At 40.5% G+C, this 16340-nt stretch overlaps 1 protein-coding gene across 2 annotated transcripts in view; it reads right to left on the bottom strand.

Moving 5' to 3' along the window:
* SMAP1 (small ArfGAP 1) overlaps positions 1-16340 on the bottom strand; it is a 106429-nt gene that overhangs the window by 6231 nt on the left and 83858 nt on the right. For both annotated transcript variants that reach the window (XM_075145306.1, XM_075145307.1), the window contains one exon: positions 10597-10724. In XM_075145306.1, coding sequence (XP_075001407.1) covers positions 10597-10724 — 128 coding nt within the window. The remainder of the gene's footprint in view (positions 1-10596; positions 10725-16340) is intronic.

Raw genomic sequence — 16340 nt, 5'->3', positions numbered from 1 at the left:
ATTATAAAAGCTACTGCCTCTTGCTTATTACTGACAAAGTCTTCTGATTGCAAACCAAAATCGAAGTTTTTTAATGGGTAGTAGGGAGCCCTCTCCATTTGAGACAACTCTTTGTCAGCATGGCATAACCAGTCTTTGAAAATACCAGAGTCTGATTTAATAATACATTCAGGTAAAAGCCCATCCTAAACAGCAGTATTTGCTTTACCGTGCATATACCCAGGAAGTCCCAGTATTGAATTATTCCATATTGACATGGTCCTCCTACCATGGCACCTGCCTAAGACAGCCTCTGTACAACAGCCACGCTCAGCAGATTGGAGAAGCACGTGTAAGCAGTGGAAGCGAGTTAACAGAGGTGGCTTCCCCTCTGCTGCCTGCGCTGCAGTAAGGAAGGGTTTTGCTTTTCTCCAGAAGGGAGAAAAGCAGACATGTCTGGCTTTGTTGTTTTGTTTTTTTTTTTTTTTTAAATAAATAATAGCATCAGAGAAACTGTTCTCATCTGGGATGAACCACAGTTTGGAATGTCTCCAGATCTATGAAATACTGTTACTATAGGTGCTTTAACGAAATAAAGCAAATCACTACATGCGTGCACAGAAGAGAAGGGAGAGACGAAGACCTGGAGGACTGATCATCTATTATGTTTACGTCATGAGATTAAATGTTCATTTAACATCTCTTCATTCAGTTTGTTTTTGGAAGATTCTTAGAGGAGCCAAAGCACTGAACAAGCATTCCCTGAAGTGTTCATCAGCTAAATAAATAGAAGGTAATGCAAAATACATGGCAAGAAAATAGCAGGTGGCATTCAAGTAAAAAAACCCCCAACAACATTGACATGATTTTCACCTATCTAACATTCTCATGCTACCCAAGACCTCTGTAAAAACACGCCTGGCATACATGTTATAGTTTTCCTTTAAGACAGGCTACACATAATGCTCTCAGTCACCATACCAAAACTAAACGCTCATCAGGCGGTAAGAGAACATACTGCTGAGCGGTTTCATGATGTTAGTGTAACAGAATTTTTCAGAACTACTGGAGTCATCTCAATAGCCTTCATGTTTAAACATACATAATTTTTGTCATCGATAGCTTATGTATTACCTGTAAAAGGTAATACCTATCCAAAGAAAGTTTTCACTGTGAACTATTGGTCAGATGTGTCAGGACCACAAATATGATAACTGAATCCATCACTTTACACTTGCCATCTGACTACACAAATAGCACGTGGCTGACAAGAAGTTTAGATTAATGCATGAGACATTTTGGCTTTTAATTCCCAAAAGACTGCGAAACAGCAGATAAAGATCATTACATCCTCCATATTTTCAAGTTGGTCTGACAGTTGTAGCAGTTCCAGATGGCTTTTGTCCATTGCCTGTAGTCTTGTCACTGGGCACCACTGGAAAGAGCCTGCCTCCATCTTCTTTGCACCCTCCCATCAGGTATTTATATACATTGAGATCCCCCTGAGCCTCTAGACTGAACTGTGCCAGCGCTCTCAGCCTCTCCTCATAGGAGAGATGCTCCAGTTCCTTAATCATCTTAGTGGCCCTTTGTTGCACTCTCTCCAGTATGTCCATGTCTCTCTTGTACTGGGGAGCCCTGAGCTGGACACAGCACCCCAGGGATCAAGGTGAGGCTGACTGGCCTGTAGTTCCCTGCGCCCTCCTTCTGGTCCTTCTTGAAGACAGGAGTGACATTTGCTTTCTTCTAGTCCTCAGGCACCTCTCCCAATCACCACGATCATTCAAAGATTACCAAGAGTGGCCTCATAAAGACATCAGCCAGCTCCCTCTGCACTCACAGGTGCATCCCATCAGGGCCATGATCTACATCCAGTTTGCTTAAGTATTCCCTGACCTGATCCTCCTCCACCAAGGGTACGTCTTCCTTGCTTCAGCCTTTTCCCCTAGTCTCCGGGGCCTGGGATTCCTGAATGCTGGTCTGGCTAGTAAAGACTGAGGCAAAGGCGGCATTCAGTACCTCAGCCTTTTACATTTACATGTCCTGTTGTCACCAGGACCACTGCCCCTTTCAGCAATGGGCCCATATTTTTCCTACTTTTCCTTTTGTCACCTATATACTTATAAGTCCTTCTGTTGCCTTTGACATCCCTCACCAGCTTCCACTCCAGTTGGGCTTTGGCTCTCCTAACCTCATCCCTGCATGCTCAGACAGTGTCTCTATGCCCCCCAGGTTACCTCTACCTGCTTCCACCCTCTGTAGGCTTCCTTTTTGTGTTTGAGTTTGGCAGGAGCTCCTTGTTCATCCATGCAGGCCTCCTGGCATCTTTTGCCTGACTTCCTGCTCATTGGGATAGACCGCTCTTGAGTTCGGAGGTGATGATCCTTGAATATCAACCAGCTTTCTTGGGCGTCTCTTCCCTCCAGGACCTTATCGCATGGGACTCTTTCAAGCAGATCCCTGAAGAGGCCAAAGTCTGCTCTCCTGAAGTCCAGGCTTGTGATCTTGCTTTTTGCCTGGCTCCCTTAGCTCCACCATCTCATGGCCACTGCAGCCAAGGTTGCCTTTGACCTTCACATCCCCAATGAGGCCTTTCTTGTTTGCGAGCATGAGGTCCAGCAGAGCACCCCCTCCTTGTTGGCTTTTCTATCACTTGGGTCAGAAAGTTGTCATCGATGCTCTCCAGGAACCTCCTAGATTGCTTATGTCCTGCTGTGTTGTCCCTCCAGCAAAGACTGGCGTGACTGAAGTTGCCCATGAGGACCAGGGCCTGCAAGTGTGAGGCTGTTCCTAGCTGTCTGCAGAAGGCCTCACGTGCTTGTTCTTCCTGGTCAGGCAGCCTATAGCAGACACCCAATACAATGTCACCCATACCTGTTTGCTCTTAAGTCCTTACCCATAAGCTCTCAGCTGGCTCATCATCTATCCTCAGGCAGAGCTCCATGCATTCCAGCTGTTTTCTCACATCAAGGACAACTCCACCTCCTTGTCTTCCCAGCCTGTCCTTCCTAAAGAGCCTGTGTCCCTCCACTGCAGGACTCCAGTCATGGGAGCCATCCCACCATGTCTCCATGATCCCAACAAGATTATAACCCTGCAACAACACACAATCTCCAGTTTCTCATGTTGATTCCCCATGCTGCATGCATTAGTGTACAGTCACCTCAGTGTGCCTGTACAGACGCCCCAGCATGCTGATTTCCCCAAAGGGGTTTGTCTGGTGGCTTTTTCCATAATGGTGCCTTATAGGCACTTCCTTGCTTACATGCAAATGCTTGAGGTGACACCAGTTAAAACCTGTTTCGTTGATTTTGTGTTCCCTTTCTTTCACATCACTGCAGGCCCTTTGCTTGTCGACCCTGTCCATCACTTTCTCACAGGGCTGCTGGTAACTTCCTCACTGCCCCTAGTTTAGAGCCCTCCTTACCAGGTCAGCTGTCTGCTGGCAAAGATACCGTTGCCCCGCTTAGTGAGGTGGATCCCATTTCTCCCAAGCAGATGCTGCTCCTCAAACAAGGTCCCACAGTCAGAGAAACTAAAACCCTCTTGCCATCACCAGCTCTGCAATCAATTGCTGACATGCAGTACCAGTGCTCTCCTCCTTACACTCTTTCCCTTCACTGGCATGATTGAGGAGCACATGACCTGGGCCCCTATACTGCTCACTACCACCCCCAGAGCCCTGTAGTCAACTCTTTCCTCAAGCTTGCCCCTCGCAGTGCCCACATAGAAGAACAGCAAGGGGTACTACAGGGCTGGACAAGCTTCAGCACTCCCTTCACAATGTTCCAGATCCAAGCCCCTGGCACACAGCAAACTTCTCTAGACAACAGGTCAGCAGATGGGTGCCTCTGTCCCCCGCAGCAGGGAGTTGCCCACTACTATTACTCGCCGCTTCATCCTGGTGGCCTTGCATGGCTCAGCATCAGTTGCCTCAGATGCTTCACTCGGAAGCACCTCTTCAGCTTTGAGGGCAGTGAACCAGTTCTGTAGTTGCAAGTCTTCAGGTGGAGCTGGAGCCACTTTCTCAGTGCCAGAAGTCACCAGCTTCCATTCTTCACCTTCCCCAGAGTTTGCACTTACCGCTGTGCCAGGAGCAGACTCTGCTTGCATCTCCACTGCAGTCAGGGTCCAGGGCTCTTGAAGGTGCTGTGTCTCTGAGAAGATCCTGTCTGTCTCTCATCCTCTCTGATGCTGCACAGCCTGCTCACTTCCTGCCATAACTCCTCCACCTGGTGACACAGCTCTTGAAGAACAGCACATCTCCTGCAGGAAAGATGACCATCTCTCATGGCCTCAGGGAGAGGCTCCAGGCACTCCCCACAGCCTGTGACTTGCAAGGCTGCGTCCACCATCTGAAGCTCTGTCTGGGTCGAAGCCTCTGCCCTGGCAGGGACAGCTGCTCCAACATCTGTAAATTGAAAGAGAGGTGGCAGCAGTGGAAATGAAAGAGGGAAGTGCATGGTGGGACACGTGCAGTTGAGTAAAGGACAGCAGAAGAGAAAATGGCACACGTGCACTCTCCTGCTACCTGCAGGTCTCTGGCACTGGCTGGTATCTTGTAGGTAAGCAGAGATGGGCTGTAGAAAAGCCAGCCCTCTACTGTTTCTCATTGATATGGTGATAAGTAATGGCCCCACATAACATTTTCAATATCTCCCAGCTGGCTGGAAAAGCTATCTGCATTCCAGGGAAGCAGGGAAAATACAGCCTCGCACATGTTTCTTATGTAAGCAAGTAAGACAGTACACTATTCAGGTCTTAAATTCTGTGTACAATTCGTATCCTTTTTATCTCTGCAGAGTCAATGGACTTGCTGGTTATTTCAACTCTTCCTGGTTTTGATTTTGCATTTTTTTTTTTAGGCATCTAGACAGTTCCACTAAAAAGATCAACTGTTATTTCCTGGTAATAATTGATGAAGAAATGAGCACTCAACTATATACAGTTCACAGAATCGAATGAAAACACTAAGAAATCTCATCTGTTCTCTTGCTTTAAGGAATTATCAGCAATACCTGAGAAAGTCAGATGAAGATTTCTATCACTGTCTCAGGTGATACACAAGAACATAATTATCCTTACAATAAGATTAAAAATTCAAATTTATTTTTTGCTGCATGTCCAGTACTCATGGCAAACAATGTAGCCTTTTCTTTGCAATCAACCTTTTCTAGGCTTGAAGACGTTTCTCTCCCCTGAAGTCTCATTTCTAACTCTTTCTTCAGATTTCCTTTCTCTAGAACTTAAAATATTTTTCCTTTCCTCTAGACTCTGTCCAGCTGGTCCATTCTGGTTTTGAAGTATGATGCCTACTCCTCCATTGTGTTCCACCTAACGCATTTCCAGCACCGAAGGGGAGATAATCATAGAATCATAGAATGGTTTGGGTTGGAAGGGACCTTAAAAGATCATCTAGTCCAACTTCTCTGCCATGGACAGGGACACCTTCCACTAGACCAGGTTGCTCAAAGCCTCACCCAACCTGGCCTTGAACACTTCCAGGGATGAGGCATCCACAGCTTCTCTGGGCAACTTGTTCCAGTGTCTCACCAACTTCATAGTGAAGAATTTCTTCCTAATATCTAAATCTGCCCTCTTTCAGTTTAAAACCATTACCCCTTGTCCTATCACTACAATCCCTGATAAAGAGTCCCTCCCCATCTTTCCTGTAGGCCCCCTTTAAGTACTGGAAGACCACTAAAAGGTCTCCCTGGAGCCTCTTCTTCTCTAGGCTGAACAACCCCAACTCTCTCAGCCTGTCCTCATATGGGAGATGCTCCAACCCCTGATCATCTTTGTGGCCCTCCTCTGGACCTGCTCAAGCAGATCCATGTCCTTCTTATGTTGGGGGCCCCAGAGCTGGATGCAGTACTTCAGGTGGGGTCTCACGAGAGCCAAGTAGAGGGGCAGAATCACCTCCCTCGACCTGCTGGCCACGCTTCTTTTGATGCAGCCCAGGATATGGTTGGCTTTCTGGGCTGCGAGTGCACGTTGCCAGCTCATGTCCAGCTTTTCATCCACCAGTACCCCCAAGTCCTTCTCCGCAGGGCTGCTCTCAATCCACTCATCACCCAGCCTGTATCCATGTTTGGGATTGCCCCGACCCAGACAGAGGTATTAAAATTTAGCTTTCAGATACCTCAAAATTTAGAGGGGGATAAAATAAACATAAACAGAAGTTACAAACAATTCAACTGATCATATTAGAATAGGACTAAATAGCTCTCCAGTAAGATCCTGCTTAAATAACATTCACAGTAAAGCAGACTTCTTAAATAACTCATTTTCTCCATAAAAACCAGGGTCTTTGACACATTATCATCACCACAATTTGTTAACAAGTTGAAACTTGTCTGCTGATCTATGGCAACCATGCTAGGTACACATACCTGGCCCCAGGGGAAAATGAGTATTTAAGAAGATCTAGTTATCTAAAACATACTACTACTTCACATGAAAGCTTGTCAGACATGAATTATGAAGAACATATACCATCTCTACAAAAATATATTTTTGTAGCCACTGAACCAATTCTCAGCTCCCAATACAATTCAAATCAGGCACACACACACGCACAAAAAAAAGAAATCAAAAAAAGTTTAAGTTGACTGGATTTTAGTATCCTGCTTGGAGAAAGACTTATGTTAAATGTTTCTGTGAATTAATATCTCAAACTTAATACCTCACACTTCTCCCCTTCTCCCCCTCCCTACAAGCCTCATTGAAGAATGAAGATCACACTTCTGCTGGAAGACATACCCATAACAAAGTCTGAAATTAACATCTGGCTAAAACAATTTAGGAAATTGTTTTAAGTATAGCTAAGAATGACAGACCTTTGTTTAGTTCCTATACAATGTTTGGCAACAAAAAACATTGTTCTAATAGCTATAATTTAGCTACGCTTAATTGACATGAAAAAGCGTCACTAAACATACAAAATGTCTTTTTTTCTGTCCATGAATACTGCAAAATGGGTAAATTTATAGCATATGCATTTTATCTAGTTTTACAGTAGGGGCTGGTTAAGTTAACTCTTCTTTAATCCTCTTGAGTTTGCTAATAGGCAAAATTCTAGAAAAGAAGTTACTCATTCACATATTGTTCTTTACCAGTCCTTTACAAATTCAACAGTTTTTATTAGCACCCAGCTATACAGAATAGTAGGAAGAAATATTCTAAGTGTTTTTGAAAACTGTAATAAAGACACATATCTGAAAGCAGAGTAAAAGTGCATACAATCCTGAATACTCAAGTCACATTTGAAAAAGGAAAAACAAATCCTTTGTTTTCATTTGAAAATCATGTCTTGGCTATGTCAATGGTCATAAATCCTAAGGTTTGCAGACATCACGTTGTTTCAGTCTCACAATAAAACATTCAAACAGACATTTCTGTGCTCCACAGTGCCATAAAAACATATGCATTTAGTACTATATGTTGCCTTTCAGGTTAAGCTGGAAAAGAAAAGCAATCCAGTGAAAAAACAACAGTCATACATTGCTTCTACAAATCAGTTTGAGAAGCACCATTAAATTCCTTTCTCCTTCAATGTTCACAATCCCATTGTGGTATCTCAGAAGCACATCATGGTAAGTATCTCCGAGTGAGAAAGCAAGCCACACTATTCTACATTTGATCCCTTCTTCTACTTCATTTTTGTAATTCAATGCATCTTCTTAATAGATATTCAAACAAGTGCTACTCATCTCAACTTAAGAATTGGCCATGGATTTCTTCTCTAAATTTTCCAAATCCAAATGTAGGAACTCAATGTTAGGGTTACTCGACTGTTTGACTGAGTTCTAGTTTATGCCCACTTTCCCATTTGCAGTGTCACACAAAATAATTACACTGCTTTTTTACTTCAAGAAATTAAACAGAGCGAGTCCTTAAAATCTCTCATTATGAAGCACCATTTCCAGTTTCCAATATTCTCCTGACTCTTCTCTGAATCCCATACAGCTTTATCCATATTACAAGGCGAAAGATCTTGCAAAATACTCATACCACTGCCAAATGAGAGGCACCCTCAACTGCTGCCCAGCATCAGTTCCCAGACCACACACCACCATCCTGAAATGCAAGGCCTGCAGGGCCTTTTTAATCCTAAAGCAAAACAGAATATTGCCTTTGTCCCAGTTTACCAAGCAACCCATGTAATCAGCATCAGAAACCTATCTTCTGCTACCGACCCATCTCTCATCTGGTTATATTACATTTTCTTTGAGAAAGAATTAAGAATGCAAGATAACCAAGAATTAAATCTTGCAAGATGCCATAAGGACCGTGTATTTGATGAAAGTTCTGTGTGCTGCTCCTGATTATGGCACTCAAAAAAAACCAAAATGTCACCAAAAATTTGGACTGGTTTGTTAACAGCAAGTAAATATATTCATGCTTTCTAGTATGCAAACGAGGTGATACTTACCAGATGTTGAGAATAATATTATCCTTTCTATTGCTTTTTAATCCATTTAGTAAGTGTCATAAGTGGTCTAGAAACTAGCACAATAAGAGATAAACTACACGTATCAAAACATTTCTCTCACAGGAGGTCTAGATCTTTATCACAGAAATGCACTTTAAATGATATGTTTTCTTTGATTGCTAATACATGTAATTCAATATACTTTAGCAGCCGCTCCGTTATTTAACCCATCACCAGCCAAAGAATCACCATGCACTTTGCTTTTTCTCACACTTGAATATTTACCCTTCTTTTGGATTTCCTGTATTCTACAGCTAAATCAGCAGGTGCTGTCAGCTCATGGAATAGAAACAAGAGAAAGCTGAAATTCTGAAAGGTCTCAGAGAAGAATGATTAGTGAACATGAATAACAACCCAAAATCTTTTCTGCTGAGCAGACAGTAACTACATACAGAAGTTGTCACTTTGATATTCAGAAAGGCAGGAAAGGGGGAAGAACAGAAGCCAACCCCATCTGTTACATGTGTTACTACCACTGACCCATTTATTATGGGGCTCAGTGGAAACTTCATGATTCTAGATTCAAATTTACTCAATCTACACCAAAACTGGATACATTAAAAAGCTCAGTGAAGCTGGAATGGGTTACTGCTTTTCACATCTACCTCTATAGGTAGGTTCCTCTAGATCAATTTTGACATAACGCCGTAGAATAGCAGACAAGCAGTCAGATACTGTTCTTTCTGGTACTTTGAACAGACTTCCACAAGAGCCAAGAAAATCTATACCAACACTTTCCTTTGCAAACTTGGCTAACACATCTAAACCTAAATGCAGGTATACGGCTCATTTCCCTCACCATTTACAGGTGGCTTAAGGCATGGTGGGAAGCTTGCTTTATCTGTAGTTTTATGTTTAAAAAGAAATGTGGTTTCAGTCTCTAAAACCCTACCTAGCATGTTGCACAAAGTCAGCCCTCAGCAACGAGTGGGGGAAGGGAGAGTAAAGGATAAAGAATAAAAATTACAATCAAATCTGCTGAACAACATGGATATGCTTTGAGGTGAGTACAATGATCAACAGAACATTTGGAAACAAAATTATGATATGCCAGTTCAATCAGAATTGCTTTCCATCATCATCCCTTCCATTTTATATATTATGAAAACTACTGGATAAGGAGATCACAGAGCCGAAACTATAAATTCAAGAATACATACAGTTCTTTCTGATTCAGCTGAGTGAGACAGAACGCGTTCTGCAAAAATAAGCCTCTAAATTACCTTAAAAGGGCCTCACAGGTGAGGTGGTTAGCCAAGTACTCCTCCAAAGCCTCCCTCTCAGAAGCCAGTCTGGGTAAGGAAGCCTGCAATGTGCCTTCTGATCTGCACCAGCCATGTTCAGCACCAACACCTCATTCTTTGAGGCTGAAAGGAGCTGCAGCTTGAAGGAGCTGCAGCTTGAAGCATTTTCTTTGTGCACCCCAAAGCTGCCTTTCTCAGCCACAACAGGCATGGCAATGGGGGGTGTCTTCCAAACTACCATGGCTGTAAGACAGGGAGTGGGCCAGGTACAGGGGTTATGCTACCCTTCCTTGAAGACAGACAGACATACAAATTCCAAGATGAGACAAAACCAGATCAGCCCAGGAAGCAATATTAGTCCTTCTTGATATCCATTCTTGATTTTCAGTATGACGCTTGAGATCCCAAATTTTTAGCAGTTCTTAGGACAGAAGCATCTGCTGTAGCCTTTCCTAAATATCAACATCACAAAGCAGTAAGAGGTCCTTAAAAAGTATGACTTAAAGCCCAATAATCTGAGAACATCAAGTAAAAATATATTCATTGATACCTGAATTATTAAAAAAAATTAAAAAGAACAAGACAAAATAATATAAATTAAAAGAAAACAAGACTACCATCACCAGAGTAAGACAGAACCCAATTTAGCTGGATAACCAGGGGGAATCAGAAGGGAAAACCACACTATCTCCTAATTCTATATCCAAGCAGCACGGAAGCTTGAAGAAGTGAGAAAAATATAGCCATTACAGCTAAAGAATCTCCAGCCATGAGTGTTGAGAAGTATGCGTTCATTCTGTTTGAATGAACAATTCCTTGAAGGAAAATATGCATGTGCACGCACATATTTACGCACACATATAACTAAATAAATTTTACCTGAGCAGGAGGTACAGCAGCTGCTGGTAAAGGATTAGAGATCATTGGACCGAAGATATCCAGGTCATCATTCAGCGCTGTGACAGCAGCGGTGCCTCCATTTGTAACAGATGCTTCAGCTGGACCATCTTAAAAAGACAACAGAATCACATTTAAAGTGAAAATTGTTAATATTTTAACAGCATGAGAAAAATTGAAGCTGCCCATTCTCTCCTACCCTGCCCCCATCAAAGATGCATTCTATTTCAGAGATAAAACATTTTTCAGACTGTGATATTGTTCAGATTTTGTAAGGACTTCTTTCCGTAAAAAGATGGTATACTAATGTGCTTCAGGAAAAAAAACCAACCCCAGACCCAAATACTTAAAGACTCCCCAAGGACAGCCATGCCAATTTATCAGTACACATTATTCATTTTTCAAGTGTCTTTTTTCAAGCACACCAACATTTTGAGTGAGAATTTAAACAGATGTCTTACTGAGAAGCCCCCAACTTGATAGCCATGTATCACACAAAATACACTGATCTGGCTTCTTGAATTAAAATTTGTATTTTTGAATCTATAAAGTTATTCTTGATATACTAATTTACTCAAGGGTACATAATTAAACTTCACATCAGGAAAAAAGTCCATCCTTCCCTTTTTTTCAGAAGTACTTTGCACTGACTTTATTCTATGGCTCAACATGAACACCCCTGCCAGGCACACTGGGCTAATTATCCGTAAGAACCTACGGCTCTTGCTCTGTACAGAGTTAACCTTCTACAGCCTTGGTGCTTGTAACTGTTTTAACACATGAATGCATTTAGTGATCTAGGTGAAAGGGAGTATGTGTAGGCAAAAAAAAGTTCTTAAAACGTTTTTAAGAAGAAAATTCTTCAAAAGATGTAGGGACGAAAACATTACAAAATGCGCTAAAAGTACATAGCAACCATTTCTCACTTGATTTTAAGCTGACCAAGAACAAGTGGAAAGAATTGGCTAATTAGTTTTATTCCTAAGCATATCACAAATGGGTTGCCATTACATGGAGCTCAACAAATACAAAGTTGAGTATAGATTCTGTTGAACTCTATGATGACTGCATAGTGTTAACAGCAAACTTTAAAAAGCTTCTTTAGGAAAAATAAAAAGTTAAGTCTCAAAGTATCCAATATTCACTGCAGAAGTCAGACTTCTCTGGCAGAGCAAACTAGCTGAATTAAGTCAAAACTCTCTCTCCAACTGAAAAATCACTATGACGACTGGCATGGCTGCTTATACATGACAGGAGGATAAGTACTCTAAAATCCCTAGATTACAGTACACTGAAAAAACTACTACTAAAATCATAACACAATTTTTACTTAATGCTTTAGCATGTTTAAAGAACAAATTTCCTTCTAGCTGCATGTGTTGTATCCACTGTTCTCATTATTCAGAGTAAGTTTCTGTAAAGAAAATTTTAACTTACCTGACATCCTAATAAAAGGATTTGGGTTTGTTTGTCTGTTTGTTTGTTTTTAAAGTCACACAGTTACAGATAGGTAGCTAACTTCAAATATATCCATCAGAAACTCCTGACATACATTTACAAACTAACATAGGAATATATTCCAAACACAACAGAATACAGAGCGCCACTTTTAAACTTTAAAAAGCATCAAGGACATAAAAAAATAGTTACTATACATTTAAGAAAAACAGTCACTTCCTCCTTTTACTAAGCTATAAGAAGTTTTTTCCCCGTGTCCTACACTCATGACAGTTATCTGCCTCAGTGAAAAGATCCATTTCAAGAGCAGAGGTCAATCATCGAAATATCAGCATTAACAGTTTAGTGATAACACACGAAACATACATCCTGCTACCACAGAGAAACATGTAAGGCTGAAGGCAGATGTGAGGTTTAGGCATATTAAAGTTTCTAGAACTCTAATGATGAGAGAAGGGGTCTGATTAGTAAAAAGCATGGTGGAGATGTAATATTTAATTAAAATCAAATCACAGGAAGCTTCCAACACTTATTTAAAATAATATAATTCCATCTCTCGCATAATTGCAACATTCTTTCCCACCTGCTAAAGAAAATCGCAGAAAAATTGGTATTTTTTTTTTCTAAGAAAAAAGACATAGTAGAGCAAAAGAGTAAGTTTATTACTTAGAAAGAAGCTCTTCTTTTGCTCTCCTCTACTTTTTTATTTAAGAACACAAATAACTGGCAGACTATAGCAATTTGTCTCCCTGCACGTCGAATATTGTAATTTTTCATTACTTTGTTCTACCAGGTGTAAACTGCAGCTGGAGACTACCCTTCCTGGTAGCCCAGGATGTTGACAAGTTGGAACAGAACAGCAGAAACAGTAAGAAGCACCAGTCACTTCACCAGCCTGGAAATCACTTGACTGAGGAAACTATCACAGAAGACCGACAAGATTTTTGGCTGTTAACTCATACGAGAAGGCACTGCATTCTGAAACAATCCATTCAGAAGACAGAGATGCCTTCTCATTTCTGTCTGCCTTCCAACTCCGATGGAAGGTGGCCCCCCTTTAGCTACCTGGCATGAAAGTATTTATTTATTTTCAAGGTAAAGACTGTCACTGCTGTATATGTGAAAACGACACAGAAGTCATGAATGTCAAAATCCGACGATGTGAAACACATGAATCTACCACCATCCACGCATATCCGAATTCAGTCTTACTGTGGAGATGCTAACCTTTGCGCCTTAGTACGTATAGGAAATGTGGCACAGCTATAGCTGCTACAGAAATCACAACTTTGAACTGACTTCAGTATATGTAAAATCCCCAGCATATTTTTTAAGCACTTACTGCACCTTTTTCATACAGGGAATGATGAAACAACCAAGCAGAAGGGTGCTGGCTTGCAATTCTTTGAGAGCTATATGCTTGCTTTTGTGACTATTTCAGATACACAAATTATTTTATACTCTAATTTAATATCAATGGCAAGCAGACGCAGTAACAAGTACCAAAATACCTTGAAGGCAAGGAAACAAGAAGGACAGAAGTGAGTGGCATTCACAAGAAACTGAACCTCAGCAAATGTATTTATTGCCCAAAGTTGTGCAAAGTTTGTGAGGATAACTATTGCTGTCTGCAAGGACTAACAAAGACCCAACTCCGCAAAGGCAAAATAGCCATGGGAATGGCTTGGCAATATTAGATCTTCTGCGCTAAGCAAAGAGCGAGCAGCTTGAACAATGACCACAGGAGTGAAGTAGTAATGAAACTGGCTGAGGCGGCTTTGCTGGGAGGATTGCCATTCCAACAATTCTGAAACGCAAAGTTACAAACTCATCTATGATTATGACAAAGCTACTTACATCTTAGCTACAAAGGTCGTCCCCTTCCCTTATTTCTGTTCTGATGAATGGAAGTCAGTGGACAGCAAAATGACCATATCTACAATCTGCTCCATCATTCCATCCACACCAGTGCTTTAAGATACGTGCAAATAAATATACTGGCGAGTTAAGCAACAAGCTTCTTTTAAGGTTATTCTGTAGACAGGCAGTTCCAAAAACATCTCCCCAAAGGTTCACTGTTTCAGATAAATTTAGGAATGTACAGTGCATAATTTTCATGCAAAAGGATTGTCTGGAATTAATAATTTAGTGTTCTCATTTTCTCAGTAAGGCACATGTATTATTAAAAAAAAAAAAATCTCATCATATTCCAAAGTGGTTGTTTCCCTGAATGTAAAAAAGCTTAACAAATAAGACTGAAAATTTAAATGTAATCATTTACTAAAACAAGCATTTCACATATTGAGAACATTCACAGGAGAACACACTAGCAAGAACATAGTACTTTTCAAGTATTTAATATGCTGCTTATAAATTAACACTATGAAAACCCAGGTTTTTGCTACATCACTTCTGTAAGTGTTATTTAGTAATGTACATACCTTTCACCTCTTACTGAATTTTACGCTAAAATAAATATTTCCCTGTCTGTATCAGTGCAGAAACCAGACATTCTGAATTACTGTTTACAACACAGTTTTAAGCCCGTATGAATAGTATTAATAGGTGATCCTGTCTTATTGATTTCCCAAAAAGGTAATAGTTAGAATATTTGTATCTAGTAAAAAGTGACTCCAAAAACATTTTTCCCCCATGAAACTAAAAGATTCCAGAAAGAGCTAAATTTAGAATACAGAAGAAACCTATCAGTGTTTTCACTCCAGTTTATTACTTGCAGCAATATTAGTATCTTCATTTAAGTGTATGTGTGTGTGTATATATATACACAAACTTGTACTTGAACATAATATTTCACACTTCTTTATAGAGATTATGGATATTGTCAGCTTCAACGCACCAGGCCATGGATTAGGATGTACGTCTTCCTTTCCCTCCCCATTTTAAAATATTTCTGTAGTACAAGGAAGATGCTCTGGTGGAGTTCTAAGTTCTAAATTATTCTAAGTGTATCACTTTTCATTCAACTTTTGCTGCCTCCCATTAAAAACTGTTTAGAAGAGGTGGCATGTATCTGACAGAAGGAAACATGGCTGTAGTCCTTCCAGGGAACAGGTAAAAATCAGACTAAGTTATATAGGCCTGTCTGAATATTTTGAGAAATTTATAGTTTTAACCAACAGAATTCCTACTATGGAGACCATCACAGAATTATTTTGAAACAACTAACTTTTAATTAAAACTACTTCCATCACTTCTTTGGAGAATGCATCCATAGCTAGGAATGAAGTATTAGATGTGGCAGAACCCATTGCAACGACAGCGTAGGCAAGGCAGAGCTTCCACGCTCAGTCAGAGAAGGTAATGTGGAAAGTCAATAGATGCTGTTTTTCATTGTTGCTCCTAGCTGTGGTCCCAAAACTTCTCTTGTACGTTTATGACAATATGACAGATAATACCTGACTGCTGTCTGCCATACTGTGCAACAGCAGATGCTGCTTCTGCTTTCAGATTAGGAAGTCCTGTTTAATTTGATAGTAGAAACAAAAGCTATTCATCAGGATACAGTAAATGAAGGGTTCCAGTGAAGTTTACTTTTATAGTGCTTTTCTGCATACATTTTATTAATGCCTAACGTGACAATTACCATTTCAGTGCTGCCTTCTGTTATGAAAGTTTTCACAAACAGCATTAATCCTGGGTATATTTATCTGTACCAACAGTGAGAATGACCAACAGAAGAGCTTCAAAGGAGCAGCAAGAAAGGGAAACAGCAAGAAAGAAGATCTGCTCTTAAGCTTTGCATTATGTTTCTGAAACTCATTTTCTATGGGGCAAAATATTTACAAGAACTTTGTTTCTAAGCTGCCATGTATTTTTATATATACAATCATTTATGACAGCCATACCAAGACTTGCAATGGAGGGAGAGAAGATGATTTTGAATATGCATATGATTATTTATTATTAGAAAGGCAGCACTGAGAGAAATAGTTCAATACTTTAAACAAAATCTTGTGCAGAGATACAAACAAGGTTTTTCTGTCGCAAAGTACTGTGGAATTATTTACTGCATTACTAAAATTTTATTTACTGCTAAAACCTTTGCAGAAATGAAAAAGCATTCATAGGGAGGCTATTTCTGTATGATACTTATTAAAATAAAATGTGGAAAGCCAGAAAGCTAACAATGCTGTATGCCTCAAGTGGTTGTAAACGTTTTAATTTTGGGTGGAAACGTTGCTTACTTAAGCATAATCTTAACATAGCAGCAATACTATAAATGTTAACATGTATCTATATATGTGTAT

Source organism: Calonectris borealis, chromosome 3 (assembly GCF_964195595.1).
Source record: "Calonectris borealis chromosome 3, bCalBor7.hap1.2, whole genome shotgun sequence".
NCBI classification, from domain to species: Eukaryota; Metazoa; Chordata; class Aves; order Procellariiformes; family Procellariidae; genus Calonectris; species Calonectris borealis.
Note: the sequence above shows the minus strand (reverse complement) of the source record. Positions and strands in the feature narration are given on the sequence as shown.